General features: G+C 40.5%; 1 protein-coding gene across 1 annotated transcript in view; it reads right to left on the bottom strand.

Annotated features, from left to right (window-relative positions):
• Positions 1-13,158, bottom strand: part of LOC126470040 (acyl-CoA synthetase short-chain family member 3, mitochondrial) — a 324,267-nt gene extending 311,109 nt beyond the window's left edge. The window contains exon 1 of the mRNA XM_050097536.1: positions 13,016-13,158. Coding sequence (XP_049953493.1) covers positions 13,016-13,115 — 100 coding nt within the window. The 5' untranslated portion in view covers positions 13,116-13,158. The remainder of the gene's footprint in view (positions 1-13,015) is intronic.
• Positions 13,159-17,860: the final 4,702 nt, after the last annotated feature.

Genomic DNA, 17,860 nt, shown 5'->3' with positions numbered 1-17,860 from the left:
ATCTAGATATCGTAACAATAATCCAGAAGCATATATTATAGCACTATATTAACAAAAATCGCAAAGAGAAACCCATGTTCACTTCATGCTTGCAGTGTCAACGGGAAAGTGAGTAACTTAGACATTTACTAGGAAAGTGTTTTTTGGGTTACAGTAATGACCAACATGTTCTACATTGTGCTTTTGTCGGTGTTCCATTACATGCATGGAATTTCAAAGATGGTGTCTTCAATAAGAACTTTTCAGACATTGAACTAGTCACAGTCTCTCTTAATGTTAGGAGTAGAGTGGGACTCACTGTGAACTATTAATCCTGTCAAACGCAGACTTAGCGTTTTCAAGTACACTAAATGATTTATTGTTAATGTTACGAACGTGAGGATCATGAATCCGACAAGCAATAGAAATTATAGAGCAACGTAGACTGTATTAATGTTAGCCGAATCAGGTCGTTTTAATTTCATTACTATTCTATAAATAACGTATTTCCTATTTCTTTCTAATGCTTCAGTTGTACATAAATTATGTATTTTGTGCAAAGTATCGCCAGAATGTTATTGTTAGCTATTAAACAGATTAACTTTAATTTGTTGATTTGTTTAATTGAAAAACAGCCTTGAACTTCAACAGAACCCAGCATGGATAAAATACGATTATGTCATTTTCGGTGTATAACATCTGTGTGTTGATAGTGCTTTAAACTTTTAAACAAAGTAGGTTGCACAATAGAAATTCAAGATTCATAAAAATTGTTCCTAAGAGATTGCTCTAGAGATTAGGTATTTAGAAAAAAATCGCTTAAAAGCATACACGACTACATATTATGTAGACCACATACACGTAGTAGTTGCAGCTCTATCATTGCTATCGTTACTTAAAGCTAGTTTCATCATAAGGACATCTTGGCGGAAACGTTTCGTAGTCACTCGTATTCATATCGATTAGCTTTCGTGTTTTGTTTGGGCATCTGTATGCTTTGATATTGGGTACAGTTCAACAATAATAGGTTATTTGACTGTTTTCTGTAAATCGTCTTAAATGCTTAACTATGTCATTTTATGCTCATGCGTTTCTCGTCTTGAATTTCAGTATTCTTCAGTAAAAACGGAAATGAAATTGAAATAATTTGAAAGCCCACTAAAACACTCTATACGAATCATGTGATACCTGTGACGTCACTGGCCAGCTCGCTGCTCCTACTGTCATAAAGCTAAGTCACAGTGATGTCTTGCTTTGGAATTTACGTTTTGGAAAATCGATTGCAAATGGTGTGTAGTGTCACACTGTATAAATACATCCGTAAAAACTCTTGAAAAATTGTTTTTGAGTGTTTCAGAGAATGAGAAGGTGCATAAAAAATGGTTGCACTGTACCGGAAAACTGCCACTACGTTGATGTCCAAGTTCTCTCGCTTAATTAAAAAGTCTTGCACTCTGAAGTTAACATTAATTTACCTCCGAGACACGCTCTCTAGCCTGCAACAACATTTCAACTCCGCTATAAAACAAATCGATAGTACTTTCATATGAAAACCAAAGCACAATTATAAAACTTCACCGCACCGATTACAAACAGAGTATTATTGTGTTTTTCCTGACGTTTACATTCGCTTACATTTGCAATAGCTGTTCACACACGTCATTTTCATAAAGATATTTTCTAGTTACTGCGGCCACACACTTTTTACTTAATTAGAAACAATGTTTTTTATCTTCGTACTGTCCAGCTAGGGTCCTTATTGTTTAAGCTTTTGAATTTCATCATCTTACGTAAACTGAAGTTAAGCCTGCATCAGACACTGACGTTAGTTTCACTCACGAACAGCACAACCCCTACGTTTGTATTACTTGCATGTTGTACATGCTGTATATCTCTCCGCGTGCAAAGCCTACACCTCGTTGTACTGCGGGAGTTTGGTTTATCTTCAGTGCTAACAATCCTTTTAATAAAGGTAATTGTTTGTAACAAAATAGATGCATTTGTCCTCAGTTGCCCATTTCTCAGACTAAGATTAATGTGAAGCTGTATACAGTACATTCCACCATCGAAACAACTGCAACAATGAGTTCCTGCTAACGCTATTTTCATATTTCGTGCAAAACTTCTAAAAATTTATGAACCTTCGGGGATTCGGGCCTGCGTTGTTCTTATATGCAATTATATTCGGTATCCGTTGCGCCACAGAGAGGATGCTTTCAGTCATACCTCTGCTCAGTACCCTGTATAGCACTGAGATTTGCTAAGAATTGTTTTATTGTGTTTTTGGTGGTATTTCTTGACTGATAGTCGACAATCTAGATATAATATAAGGACTCATTTGCAAAAGTTCCACAGTTCCTTAGTTTAGAGCTAGTATAATGATGTTGTAGGGAGCAGGGAAAAGAATGGCTCTGAGCACTATGGGACTTAACATCTACGGTCATCAGTCCCCTAGAACTTAGAACTACTTAAACCTAACTAACCTAAGGAAATCACGCAACACCCAGCCATCACGAGGCAGAGAAAATCCCTGACCCCGCCGGGAATCGAACCCGGGAATCCGGGCGTGGGAAGAGGGAAAAGAATGTCCGTCCTTGCACATATCGCCGCTCTAAATGAGTAGAGCATAAACGCATCAATTTTCGTAAGATCTCCAGTATCTACTCCACTTTATATTGTTACTTAAAAGTTCTAAATGCGTTTTGAATCACTAAATAGCTAAATTATTTGCAGGAAAGTCAGAAAATACATAGAATCTACGGCTAACACTCGTGTACCACACGAATAGCTTCGTCTTACTCCTAGTCTGTGACGCCACCAGACCGTCAGTCAATAACAAAGCGTTTCGATTACGTCTGAATTCTTGATATTTAATGACTTTTAAGCTTTAATAACATGAAAATGAGAGATGTTTTGTGAGGATATTGACCGTAAATGCGATCTGAATCTTATAATCACTCCGAATAACAACAATCCGAACCACATTTTTAACGTAGGATAATAGCTTATTGTGCGGCTGAAGATAGGTGAACGCTCGTGCAGAGATTTACTCACACTCATTTTCCTTTGCATGTTTATGTTGTTGATGTTGCAGTCCTCAGTTCGAAGACTGGTATGATGCGTCTCTTCATGCTATTCTAAAACTACACTGTGCAGGCCTCTCCATCTCTGCATAACTAAGGTAATCTACAGTCATTTGAATCTGCTTACTGTATTCGAGCCATGGCCCCCGTCTACAGTTAATACGTCGCAAACTGCCAAACTGACGATTCATTGATCTCACAGAAAGTGTCCTATCAACCGATTCCCTCTCCCGTTAAGTTACGTTGTGCTGCGAATTCCTTTATCCTCATTTCGGTACAGTATCTTTTCATTAGTCATTTGGTCCACCCATCTAATCTTCAGCGTTCTTCTGCAGTACCATATATGAACAGTTTATATTCTCTTCTTGTCTTCACTGTTTATCATTTCACTTCACTTCCGTACAAGCCTACGTTCTAGACAGATACCTACAGAAAAGATTTTCTAACACTTGTTTTTTTGAGAGCATCAAATTTCTTTTTTTCAGAAACGCAGTTCTTGCGCTCGTCAGTGTGCATTTTATATCCTGTCTACTTCGGGCGTCATTGGTTATTCTGCTGCCCTATTGGCTAAATTAATGTAATACTTTCATTGTCTCATTTCTTAATCGAATTCCTTCAGCATCGGCTGTCTGAATTCGACTACATTCAATTGCCCTTATTTTATGTCTGTTGATGTTTACCTCATAATCCCTTTTCAAGATTCTAGCCATTCCGTTCTGGTCTTTCAAGTCCTTTGCCGTCCCTGACAGACTTACATTGTCGTCAGAAAATCTAAAAGTTTTTTTTTCCTCCTCTCTGAACTTTGCTTCCGTTACCGAATTTCGCCTTGGTTTAGTTAACATAGTGCTCAATGTACAGACTGAATAATATCGGTGATAAGCTCCTTGTCTGTCCTTCAACGCTTATAACGGCATTCTCGTTTCTGTACAGGGCGTAGACAAGATTTATCTCCTTGTGTTTTATCCTTGCTACGTTCAGAATTTCAAGGAATGTGTTCCACTCAACATTGGCAAAAACTTTCTCTAAATCTACAAAAGCTATAGACATATATTTGCCTTTCTTCATCCTATATTCTAAAATATGGAGCATGGACTGTATAGTCTCGCACGTCCCCACATTTCTTCAAAACCCAAACTGATCTTCCCCGGGGTCGGCCTCTACCAGTTTTTCCATTCTTCTGTTAATAATTTGTATCAGCATTTTGCAGCCATGATCTACTAAACTGATACATGGGTAAAATTCACACCTGTCAGTAATTGCCTTCCTTGGAATTTTTATTATTACGTTCTTCTTTAAATCTGAGGGTATTTTGGCGGTCTCACACGTATTGCATACCACATAGAATAGTTTCGTCATTGCTGGCTGTCCCAAGCATATCAATAGTTCTACTGGAGTATCCGATACCGAGGGGCCTGGTTTCGATTGGGGTATCTCAGTGATTTATCAAACTCTCTTTGCAGTATCATAATCTATATCCCATGTCATCTTCATTTATTTCCTCTTTCCTCTCCATAATATTGTCTCCAAGTTTATATCCACAGTGTAGTCATCATTTGCTAAGGGAATAGGAATGGTGCGAAAACAGTAAGAATTGCCGTTCATCATGCGCTGTATAGTGTACGTCGTATTACAGATCAACATTTGAAGTTTTTCGTTCGTGTGACTTAAAGAGCAGAACAGATTTTAAGCCAGATCTCACATTTTAAGAAAGCTGAATCTTAGCACTACTCAAATAATTTAACACTGAAGAAATATGCCACTAATAAGAAATCATAAACATCAAAACGTAGTGTTCATGTATTTCTAGGTATTTCTTGCTGTGCTGATTGGAGCGGCGTGTCAATCAGTTCACAAACACTATGCTTCAACGAGCCAAAGGTTTCTTAGGTTAGCGTATTCTTCGCTCCCGTCCAAGCCCGTTAGAGCTCAACTTGACTGCGCTCTCTTCATTCACAAATATTTACGCAAAGTCACTAATCTCAAATATTCAGAATCGCTTGACGAGTTCATCTAGTTTCAGTAGACTAAGGTGCGAGTACATGTTTTTTCCGTTGGGATATTACAGCAGTTACGATTTTTCTTTACAATGGTAATGGTGCTTTGAAATGTAATTCAGTTGTCTTAGGAAGAGAGTATAATGATATCGCACTTGTTGCTTACTTATTCAAGCATTTTTGTTAAGAAGGAAGTATAGGGCCGTCAGGTATTCTGCTTCACCTAACCTTCGATCACTGTAGAGTTAACACGCCCATAGTACGGAGCTGTATACAATAATAATAATAATAATAATAATAATAATAATGAACACCCCTACCATAAGAAATGAGAGAAAACTGATCGTAATAACAACGGATGTATTACACTACAACTTACCACATTCGAAATTCTATCAAAAGCCCTGTTAAATCTGCTAGAGTTGCAGATAGGTAGGAGGATACCAAAGAGAGTTCAAGAAGGGAAAATCATCCAGTGAACAAATCTGTTACCTGAGAACGCTATTAACAACGAGAAAGTCCAGGAACACCTCAATAACATTCGTCAACTTCAAGACGGCCTACACCTTCATAAACAAACACTCTTCAGCGCACTGTAAGAGAAGAAGGTGGACGAGACCAGAAAGCTAGAAACGTTGACAAATGGTACATCCCAAGTAATATTCGTCGGAGAGATCTGGCAACCATCAGAAATCAAGATAGGGAGGGACCGGGATCTTGCCTGTCATCCATTTTATTTAACTCAATTTTAGAGAAAATAATCAGATCATGGGACAAAGGAGTCAGTGGGGTAAAGATGGAGAGACACAAGACAAAAACTATCATGGAAGCACTACGACAAAAGAATATCTCAATCAATGACAAATTAAGATATTAAAATTCAGTACTCTTATCACAGGTCAGAAACAACAGCAATCAAAGGGAAGAAAGAAAATAAAGAAGATAGGAAAATACTGACAAAAATGTACTCGCCAATTTAGAAAGAGGAGGTATGGGTAGACCGACAATAGAACTGTACGAACAGACAGAGACGATTACGAACAACAGGAAAAAAGGGAAAAGCTCTACGGATACACACAAAGAATGAACGAAGACAAACTGACCAAGAAGATTTTAACATAGTGGCTACTAATACACTGAAGACCAACTGGGTAATGGAAATAATGGAAAATCCCTATAAATTAAATATCTCTTCAGAAGAAATGACAATTTAGAAAAAAAACACAGAGAAAAAGTCAGAAAACAGAAATTTGAGTAAACGCCCGAAGAGACAAAAAAGAACAGGAAAGAAGTCGACAGGAAAGAGGAAGAAGGATGACAGTGAATATACGAGAGGTTTCTGGGAAGAAAGAACAAAGAAACAGAAAAAATGGAATGAAAATTGATTTTGTTTTAGAGCTCTCTTTAAGCGACAATACCGTTAATAATTATAATAATAATTAAGAAGTATGTATAAGCATTACAATAATGTCAATCTTATTAACATTGCTTTACGTAATTTTCTCACAAACACAACGTTTCTGTCGGATGGTAGCAATGACATATTAGCAGAAACTCATGGCAGCACACAGACGGAATCTTATATGTATAAGAAGTTGGTTGATCAGGAGAGGAACTAGAAGAAACAGGGTACAATTATTACAAGTAGCGCAAGAAAAAACAGCAGTAGACAAGAATAGGTACGACAATGTGACAGAAGAACTGTTTCGCTGCTGGAGAAAATGCGGAAAGGTCGGGTGCACCGAGTGGAAACCTGTAACCGATGATAACAAGGAAAACTTTAATCTATTCTTGAACGCAGTGCTGTATTTAACAGACGCACGTTACTGGTTAGTTTATTCTAGAGTCATATGGCTGAAATGGACAATGATGAGAAAGATTTAGTTTTACGCAAAGGCATATCTAGGATGCTGGACATATCAAATTTTGCATTGAAGTTATGGAATTATCACAGGAAAACTCAGAACACCACACACTAAGAAACGAAAGTGAGAAACAGAGTGCGTGAAAATCAAGCTACTTATCCGACCGCACCCATCCTATCTGAAGACAGGAAGGATTTTGTGATCAAACAACCCAGTGTTAGACACACATCTTACGCCATCATTCGTGGCTACCTCGAGGTCTCTTGAGTTTTCTTGACAGTACCGTGTTGAGATACATCACAGAGGTATAGACTCGACACATCTAATGACTGGACTAAATTTAGTTTTTTGTTAGGTGGAACTATTTTTTTAACTTTTCGAGTTGCCGCGCGGGGTAGCCGTGTGGTCTCTGGCGCCTTGCCACGGCTCGCGCGACTACCCCCATCGGAGGTTCGAGTTCTCCCTCGGGTATGGGTGTGTGCGGTGTCCTTAGTGTAAGTTAGTTTAAGTAAGATTAAGTAGTGTGTAAGCCTATGGACCGCTGACTTTAGCAGTTTGGTCCCATAGGAACTTACCACAAATTTCTAAATTTACTTTTCAAGTTGCATTTAAACAGGACTGAGCTGCTGTTACAATTTGTTCTTCCCAGTTTAGAAGCTCATCCAAGATTGTAATGAGATTTTCCACTGTATATCCTGTATGGCTAGAGGACAAATGTAAGGATGTAGAGGCTTATCTCACAAGGGGTAAGATAGATACTGCCTACAGGAAAATTAAAGAGACCTCTGGAGAGAAGAGAACCACTTGTAGGAAAATAAAGAGCTCAGATGGAAACCCAGTTCTGAACAACGAAGGGAAAGCAGAAAGGGGGAAGAAGTATATAGAGGGTCTATACAAGGGTGATGCACTTGAGGACAATATTAGGAAATGGAAGAGGATGTAGATGAAGATGAAATGGGAGATACGATACTGCGTGAAGAGTTTGACAGAGCACTGAAAGACCTGAGTCGAAACAAGGCCCCGGGAGTAGACAACATTCCATTAGAACTACTGACGGCCTTGGGAGAGCCAGTCCTGACAAAACTCTACCATCTGGTGAGCAAGATGTATGATACAGGCGAAATACTCTCAGACTTCAAGAAGAATATAATAATTCAAATCTCAAAGAAAGCAGGTATTGACAGATGTGAAAATTACCGAACTATCAGTTTAATAAGTCACAGGTGCAAAATACTAACACGAATTCTTTACAGACGAATGGAAAAACTGGTAGAAGCCGACCTCGGGGTAGATCAGTTTGGATTCCGTAGAAATATTGGAACACGTGAGGCAATACTGACCCTACGACTTATCTTAGAAGAAAGACTAAGGAAAGGCAAACCTACGTTTATAGCATTTGTAGACTTAGAGAAAGCTTTTGACAATGTTGACTGGAATACTCTCTTTCAAATTACAAAGGTGGCAGGGGTAAAATAAAGGGAGCGAAAGGCTATTTACAATTTGTACAGAAACCAGATGGCAGTTATAAGAGGCGAGGGGCACGAAAGGGAAGCAGTGGTTGGGAAGGGAGTGATACAGGGTTGTAGCCTATCCCCGATGTTATTCAATCTGTATATTGAACAAGCAGTAAAGGAAACAAAAGAAAAATTCGGAGTAGGTATTAAAATCCATGGAGAAGAAATAAAAACTTTGAGGTTCGCCGATGACATTGTAATTCTATCAGAGACAGCAAAGGACTTGGAAGAGCAGTTGAATAGAATGGACAGTGTCTTGAAAGGAGGAAATAAGATGAACATCAACAAAACCAAAACGAGGATAAAGGAATGTAGCCGAATTAAGTCGGGTGATGCTGAGGGAATTAGATTAGGAAATGGCACACTTAAAGTAGTAAAGGAGTTTTGCTATTTGGGGATCAAAATAACTGATGATGGTCGAAGTATAGAAGATATAAAATGCAGACTGGCAATGGCAAGGAAATCGTTTCTGAAGAAGAGAAATTTGTTAACATCGAGTGTAGATTTAAGTGTCAGGAAATCGTTTCTGAAAGTATTTGTATGGAGTGTAGCCATGTATGCAAGTGAAACATGGACGATAAATAGTTTGGCCAAGAAGAGAATAGAAGCTTTCGAAATGTGGTGCTACAGAAGAATGCTGAAGATTAGTTGGGTAGATCACATAACTAATGATGAGGTATTGAATAGAATTGGGGAGAAGAGGAGTTTGTGGCACAACTTGACAAGAAGAAGGGACCAGTTGGTACGACATGTTCGGAGGCATCAAGGGATCACAAATTTGCCATTGGAGGGCAGCGTGGAGGGTAAAAATCGTAGAGGGAGACCAAGAGATGAATACACTGAGCAGATTCAGAAAGATGTAGGTTGCAGTAGGTACTGGGAGATGAAGAAACTTGCACAGGATAGAGTAGCATGGAGAGCTGCATCAAACCAGTCTCAGGACTGAAGACCACAACAAACAACAACAAAATAACATCCTGAATAAATATGGGAGGAAATGTTTAACAGTAATATTCACTGGACAACCTGTGGTGCGATATTAAGATAACCTGTAACGTCTTAGGATTTAGTGTTAGACCGAGATTTTGTTGCCCATCGTAATAATGATAAAACGTCACACATAATGCCTGGTACGGCACAAACGCTGTTCGTGGGGCTCGTGGTGCTGCCACTTCGATACAACCAGTTATCGTCAGTAAACAGGCAATTTTTACGAGGATGTAATGCAGCTGAAATCTCATTGTTATTCAGGGCGCAATGCAACGGACTTAGGACTGAAGCCTTGGGCACTCCTGAGCCCACATATTCCCCTAATGACTTCTCCAATCCTGATGCTCCTCACTGATATCTATTTTTAAGGTAGCTGCCAAACCGCATTACAGCATTGATAAGCAGATTTATTATCAGAAGTAATACATCGGAATCGACAACACCAAATGCAATACTGTAATCAAGCAGTGTTAAAGTGGTCACTTCACTTCTGTACATGTCTTGTTTAATGTCAGTAGTCATTTTAATTAATTTATTTTCTGTGCTGATGTGTTTTCAGACGCCTGGTTGATATTTCAAAAATGGTTAAAATGGCTCTGAGCACTATGGGACTTAACAGCGGAGGTCATCAGTCCCCTAGAACTTAGAACTACTTAAATCTAACTAACCAAAGGACATCACTCACATCCATGCCCGAGGAAGGATTCGAACCTGTTACCGTAGCGGTCGCGCGGTTTCAGACTGAAGCGCCTAGAACCGCTCGGCCACTCTGGCCGGCGGTTGATATTTATCGTGCATGTTATAAGTATTAAATTAGCTCGTCAACTGTTTCTGAAACATGTACTACAAGATTTTATATACTTTGATTAATATACTATTGGTCAGTAATCTCATGGAGGATCTGGACAATGGTTTGCAGCGAAAAGTTTCACAAAAAAGGTTGGCAGGAGGAAAATGAAGGCGAAGACTACCAGCAAGTTTCTGTTTCCGCTACATTATACTACGTTTACATAATTTAGTAGGAGTACGTGTGGTGTGCTGCCAATTTTGGTCTCCGCATTTAGCATTTTCTCTGAACTTTTTGTAATAAGTTTCATTCCAAGCCAAGCAAGGGTCATATAACCACACAGCTTGCTTGCGAGTTCTCGAATAATATTAAAATGGTGTAGCTGCATTAAAAAATGACTAGCACTGAAGATGGAAGAGGTGCGAACTTTCATGTCACAACATTCATTTGTGCGGTATCGGCTCGTGAAACATTTTCCTATACATTCATTAAATCTGTAAGTATCTGATTTCAACAGCTTTGGTGACTACAGCTACAGTATTCACAATTTTCCTTTTCATTTGGTCGCACAATGAGTTTCGTTTAAGATACTCTAAATATATTATGATAAAATGTATGTAGTTGACAAGTTGTAACTTGTATGTCACACGTTCTGGGAAAAGAGGAGAGGTTTAAATTACAAACACACGTAGGTTTTCCGCATGTAGCACACCTGCAGGTAAAGTGAAGATGTCTAGAAATTGTGCCTTATTATGAATGCTGCCAGTATTCATTTGTATCAGAATTAATCATTCCAATCTTTTGTAAAGGTAATATGTGCTTCAAAAGTAGTTGATAAAGAAGTAGAGAAGGTGGTTTATACTATACTTTCTGATACGCATTAAATGTGAAACCACGAAACAAATATGTTCGATAAATCACTCGTGGACCATTCCATGATGAGCTAACTTTCATGAAAATTCCGTATAGTAACCATTCGGTCGGTATAAGTATTTACCCTGTGAAAGTGAAATCTAGCTCCATGCCTTGTTTGAATACGCTAATACGAATGACTATTGGGATTTCACAGGTCGAGTGTCTCCATGTGATATTAGGTACAAATTTCTAAGCTGTGTAGAGAAGCTTATACTTCCTCTTGTAACCCGCATTTTACAAGCATATAAAAACATGAAGAACACGCGAAAAACAGAGAGACTGCACTCCTCGTAGATCGTAGGTGCTCTTCGGGACTGTCTCTCAGTAAGGAAACGAAGGACGAATACATAGACAAAAATAGGAGCATATAAGCCGCTGTAGAAGCGGAATCAACGAAAAACATTTACTTTGCAATATATTTCTAAAAATATAAAACTTCATTAATTAAAAAGAATATTCCTCACATTTCTTCACAATAAGACAAAAACAGGCATCCGAGATCCTACGCACATGGAGATGCACTACGCTATTGATCATCTGAGAAAGTATCAACGACTTCAATAAAGGAAAGGGCTCTGGAAAGACGATATTTGCATTTATACGTTGCTGAAATCTGCAAAGCAAAGAGTCTTAAAATATATTTTATGTATTTTTAATGACGTAAGAAATAGTTCCAGGACCTACGCCACATTTCATGCCCTTTTACTGATACAGCGCTCCTAAACACGAAGTTTAATTGCTAAGCTGCAAGACTTTAACTCTTAGCGACGAAATACACTCAGCAACTTAAATTATCTGTCACTCAAACGAGCCAGTTTCACCTGTAGCTTATAAACGAGGGGCAAAAATCCAGGTATGAAATTGTTCGGCGTGGAGAGACAATGGAAAGGAATGCCTCTGCATTCACTTCGACGTAAAACTAAGAGAAATGTTGTTGGCGCATTGTCTTGGTAATATTTGATCTATGCAGAAATTTTTGACGTAGGTGTGAACAGAAATGTCAGGGAAGCAACTGGAGCCCATATTTCGTAATCCCTTGTCAAGCAGTGCTCGTAATTATCAGTTCACAACCGGGCAAGATAAAGCTGCCCTATAACAATCCCACGCTAAAATATAAGCAAGGTCAATCGAACAAATTGTTGCTATTGTTAATATCCGCAGTTTCTGCATCTTACTTACATGGCTTTTGTAATGAAGTAATACTACTCTCTACACTTCAGTCACTCAGTATATCATGATCTGTATGTGACAACCTGGACGTTGTAATTCGAATACGCCAGTGCTAACCGTACTGGATCCAACACCTGTATCGTAACGATTTTGAATGATTAACGGTTTTCCAGTGGAACGCGATGCAATTATGCGCTCCCTAGACGCTGCGAACTCTAGCCTATTTTCTTGTCTGTGATATCTTCCGCCTTTTTAAAAATACTGTAGCTTCACTAACACGCAGACTACCTGCCACTGGTGAATTTTCAAAAACTTAGATTTTCTGATGTGAGGTTTGGCTTCGACCATCTTATTGGACTGGGAATCATTTATAGTTAAAGAGCTCATTTGTGTCATAGACTGTGTAAGGAAGTCTTGAAGAAGCTCTCAAATATTCAGTAGCCGGTCCAAGACCTTATCTACTCCGGCTTGCTGTACCTAAATATTCAGTCAGTCACACGAAAAAGCAAGAAACTGCTATATCTATAAACCTCTTTTAATTTCGACATAGAAAATACCACGCATTATGGGTAAAATTGGACATCTTTACGCTTTGTTGATTCTTTTATTGTAACGGTAGTACATCAGAAGTTGTGGAAATATAACTGTTTCCTGTTTCCTTTCTCTGTGGAATGGGTCATCATAGCCAGCAAGACTTCACAAAATCTGTTTTACTCACCTAGCTGATTCTTGTTTAAGCGCGAATCCTTAATGTAATTCTCGATGATATCCTTCCCTTCTGCCGATGTATGGTCTTCAACCAACATATCTACGTTCATGATCACAGCTGAGCTACCATTTGTTTACGTATCTTTGCACAATCTGAGCAATAAACTCGGCGCTCACCACCTCCAATCCTCGTATTTCAGTTCTGCCCCCTCCACCGATCCTGCTTCTGAATGCCACCAGTATTCCCACGACTGGACTGTTTGAAGTTATGTAAAGCCTACTCTGCATGCCTCGAGACTCCCACGCTCAAACAAATGGACACGCGATTTCCGTATCGAAGTCAAGCTGGCGCAGTACATGCTTCGATGCGCCCTTTCACGAAAACTACCGTGTGAAGTGGCACTGTGCTAAGACACTGGACTTGCTTTCGGAAAGACCGTATTTCAGTTATAATCCGAATTTAGGTTTTCAGTGGTCACCGTAAATCGCTTAAGGCGAATGCTAGAGTTGCTGTAAAGTGGCGCAATGGTAAGACACTGGACTCGCTTGCGGAAAGACCAGGGTTCAATTCCCCATCTTGTCATCGTCACTTGCATTCTCTCTGGTTTCCCTAAGTCGCATAAGGCGAATGCTAGGATGGTTCCCTTGGAAAAGACACTACCGATTTTTCTTCCCCGCCCCTGTTCAGTCCGAGTTTGTGCTCCGTCATTAATGCTTTTGTCACCAACGTGACGTGAAATACCAATCTTCCTTCTTTAGTTACTTAAAGAAAAATTGAGTAGAAGCAGAAATTTTTAGAAATAGCTTTATATTTAGGTGCGTCCGCGGAAACAATATTATATTTCATACAAAGATTAACAAATTAACAGTGTTTGAGAATTGCATCATTGTTGTTGTGGTCTTCAGTCCTGAGACTGGTTTGATGCAGCTCTCCATGCTACTCTGTCCTGTGCAAGCTTCTTCATCACCCAGTTCTTACTGCAACCTACATCCTTCTGAATCTTTTTAGTGTATTCATCTCTTGGTCTCCCTCTACGATGTTTACCTTCCACACTGCCCTCCAATACTAAATTGGTGATCCCTTGATGCCTCAGAACATGTCCTACCAATCGATCCCTTCTTCTAGTCAAGTTGTGCCACAAAATTCTCTTCTACCCAATCCTGTTCAATACCTCCTCATTAGTTATGTGATCTACCCATCTAATCTTCAGCATTCTTCTGTAGCAGCACATTTCGAAAGCTTCTATTCTCTTCTTGTCCAAACTAGTTATCGTCCATGTTTCACTTCCATACATGGCTACGCTCCATACAAATACTTTCAGAAACGACTTCCTGACACTTAAATCTATACTCAATGTTATCAAATTGCATCATATACATCGGAAACCTTTAGAGAACTACACGGACCAGTCACATTAATGTCATCACCACCTACGTTCAACGTAAACGTGCAATAACCACTCACAAATTGCAGTTGGTAGCACTAGCAGTGTTGTGGGGGTGTGGGGGGCGGGAGGGGGGGGGGGGGCGCACAAACAGTGCAGTCGTCTTTATGCGGCAACGCAGCGGCGATTTATCTGACATCCAAAAGGGCACTATCATTGACTTTCGAGTCAAGGATGGAAGAATTTCCGAAACTGCTAAGTCTGTAAACTTGTTGCTTACTTCCGATGTTAAAGTATACCGTGCGGGACAAAGTGGGCCTCCACAGCAGGCGCCTCATTCATGTACCCATGCTGGCTGCTGTTTCTCAGCGACGGAGGCTGGAATTTGCGCTCAACATCGCAATTTGACGTCCGCTCAGTGGCGATAGGCGGCCTTTTCAGATGAATAGCGTTTTATGCCCCATTGGACAGGCGGTCATTGGCGTGTACAGCGTAAAAACGTCAGAAAACAGCGAGGTGCACGAAGTTTAAGGAACCCGGAAGCGTCATGCACAGGACGATTTCTGAGCGTTGAGCACGAGTGATGCAGATGTAGAATGGTTACAACAGTCTTTTATCCAGAGCTCAGCCAAATAAATCCGTTAAGCGTCTCGACAGTTTCAGTTACCACCAATCACGGTGGCTACACAAGAGACAGGCTTCGCACAAGCGCTTCAGCCTGATTCAGGCCAAAGAGCAAGGCATCTACATCTGCATGTACATACATATTCCGCAATCCACCATACGGTGCCTGGCGGAGGGTACCTCGTACCACAACTAGCATCTTCTCTCCCTGTTCCACTCCCAAACAGAACGAGGGAAAAATGACTGCCTATATGTCTCTGTACGAGCCCTAATCTCTCTTATCTTATCTTTGTGGTCTTTCCGCGAAATGTAAGTTGGCGGCAGTAAATTTGTACTGCAGTCAGCCTCAAATGCTGTCCCTCTAAATTTCCTCAGAAGCGATTCTCGAAATGAACGCCTACTTTCCTCTAGAGACTCCCACACGAGTTCCCGAAGCTTTTCCGTAACACTCGCGTAATGATCAAACCTACCAGTAACAAATCTAGCAGCCCGCCTCTGAATTGCTTCTATGTCCTCCCTCAATCCGACCTGATAGGGATCCAAACGCTCCAGCAGTACTCAAGAATAGGTCGTATTAGTGTTTTATAAGCGGTTTCCTTTTCAGATGAACCACATCTTCCCAAAATTCTACCAATGAACCGAAGACGACTATCCGCCTTCCCCACAACTGCCATTACATGCTTGTCCCACTTCATATCGCTCTGCAATGTTACGCCCAAATATTTAATCGACGTGACTGTGTCAAGCGCTATACTACTAATGGAGTATTCAAACATTACAGGAATCTTTTTCCTATTCATCTACATTAATTTACATTTATCTATATTTAGAGTTAGCTGCCATTCTTTACACCAATCACAAATCTGTCCAAGTCATCTTGTATCCTCCTACAGTCACTCAACGACGACACCTTCCCGTACACCACAGCATCATCAGCAAACAGCCGCACATTGCTATCCACCCTATCCAAAAGATGGTTTATGTCGATAGAAAACAACAGCGGACTTACCATACTTCTCTGGGGCACTCCAGATGATACCCTCACCTCCGATGAACACTCACCATCGAGGACAACGTACTGGGTTCTATTGCTTAAGATGTCTTCGAGCCACTCACATACTTGGGAACCAATCCCATAGGCTCGTATCTTAGTTAGGGGTCTGCAGTGGGGCACCGAGTCAAACGCTTTCCGGAAGTCAAGGAATATGGTATCCGTCTGACACCCTTCATCCATGGTTCGCAAGATATCATGTGAAAAAAGGGCGAGTTGCGTTTCGCTGGAGCGATGCTTTCTAAAGCCGTGCTGATGCGTGCAGAGCAACTTCTCTGTCTCAAGGAAATTCATTATATTCGAACTGAGAATATGTTAGAGAATCCTGCAACAAACCGATGTTAAGGATATTGGTCTGTAATTTTGAGGATCCGTCCTTCTACCCTTCTTATATACAGGCGTCACCTGCGCTTTTTTCCAGTCGCTCGGGACTTTACGTTGGGCAAGAGATATGCAAGCATATGCAATTGAGATTCTGAGTCGCGTCGATGACGACCCACGCTGTCTGAAAGAAGTGATGTTCACTGCCGCAGTTTGCTTCCATGTTCTGGGAAGGTAAACCGACACAGTGTGAGGGTCTCGGGCTCCGGGAAGTCAACTTAAGCGTAGAAATTGTGCGCGACAGTCCAAAGGTACATATGTGGTGTAGTTTGTTTCATGACCGCACAGTGGGGCCGTTTTCTTTGCAGACGCGTCAATAGCTTCGACTGCTTATCTGGACATGTTGTAACAGTTTGCATTTCGACAGGTCGAAAAACTGCAACTTGAAGTCGTACTGCAGCAGGATGGTGCCCCTTCTCACTGATCCTTGATCCTCAGGAAAGCTTTGGACAACTTAATTCAAGGTCGCTGGAGTGGCAGAGTAGGATCCATTTCCGGGCCCCCAAGGTCTCCCGACATAATCTAATTAGATTTTTCTTCGGGACTTTATGAAGGATGCTGTCCACCAGACCTCGGCGCAGGATCTGCAGGAACTGTTAGCTCGCATCATAGGAACAACTGCACACGTTAATGACATTGGAGGAACTGAGCCTTAGATATTCTGCATGCTAAAATCACGCTCACACAGAATTCTGATAACAGCTACTAAAAGTTTAGGTATGTGTGAAAAGTGTGCCACAAACCGTACCATTCCCCATTTCTGAGATAATGAGTGGTTATTTTAACTTGAGGCAACTAAATTCCTCGAAAAATTAATATTAGTAAATATGACATCTGTCTGTGCTAGCCGGCCGGTGTGGCCGAGCGGTTTTAGGCGCTACAGTCTGGAACCACGCGACCGCTACGGTCGCAGGTTCGAATCCTGCCTTGGGCATGGATGTGTGTGATGTCCTTAGGTTAGTTAGGTTTAAGTAGTTCTAAGTTCTAGGGGACTGATGACCTTAGAATTTAAGTTCCATAGTGCTCAGAGCCATTTGCCATTTGTCTGTGCTACAGCTGGCCATCTCTAACCACCGCTCCTCCGTGGGAAGGGTCAACTTTGAATTTCCGAATGGGAACTCCACATATATATATTGCATATTCGGATTCTACGCCAAAAAGTATGTACGGTCTGTTCAAACCAGTTTTCCATTCGTGGTAGATAGCGTTGTAATCGACAGATATCAGGAATGCCTGTTTTTGCCATTAAGAGCCGACACATTTGTTTCTACATTTCATTTACGATGTAAATGTAAACCTTTGTGTTCTAACGGTTGATACTGATGTCCAAACGTTCCTTGAGTGTTGCAAATGTGATTGTAAGGTACAAATAATAGGCTAGACGTTGACATTTCTGGCAAATAACCTACTTGTA

This window comes from Schistocerca serialis, chromosome 3 (assembly GCF_023864345.2).
Source record: "Schistocerca serialis cubense isolate TAMUIC-IGC-003099 chromosome 3, iqSchSeri2.2, whole genome shotgun sequence".
Lineage (NCBI taxonomy): Eukaryota > Metazoa > Arthropoda > Insecta > Orthoptera > Acrididae > Schistocerca > Schistocerca serialis.
Note: the sequence above shows the minus strand (reverse complement) of the source record. Positions and strands in the feature narration are given on the sequence as shown.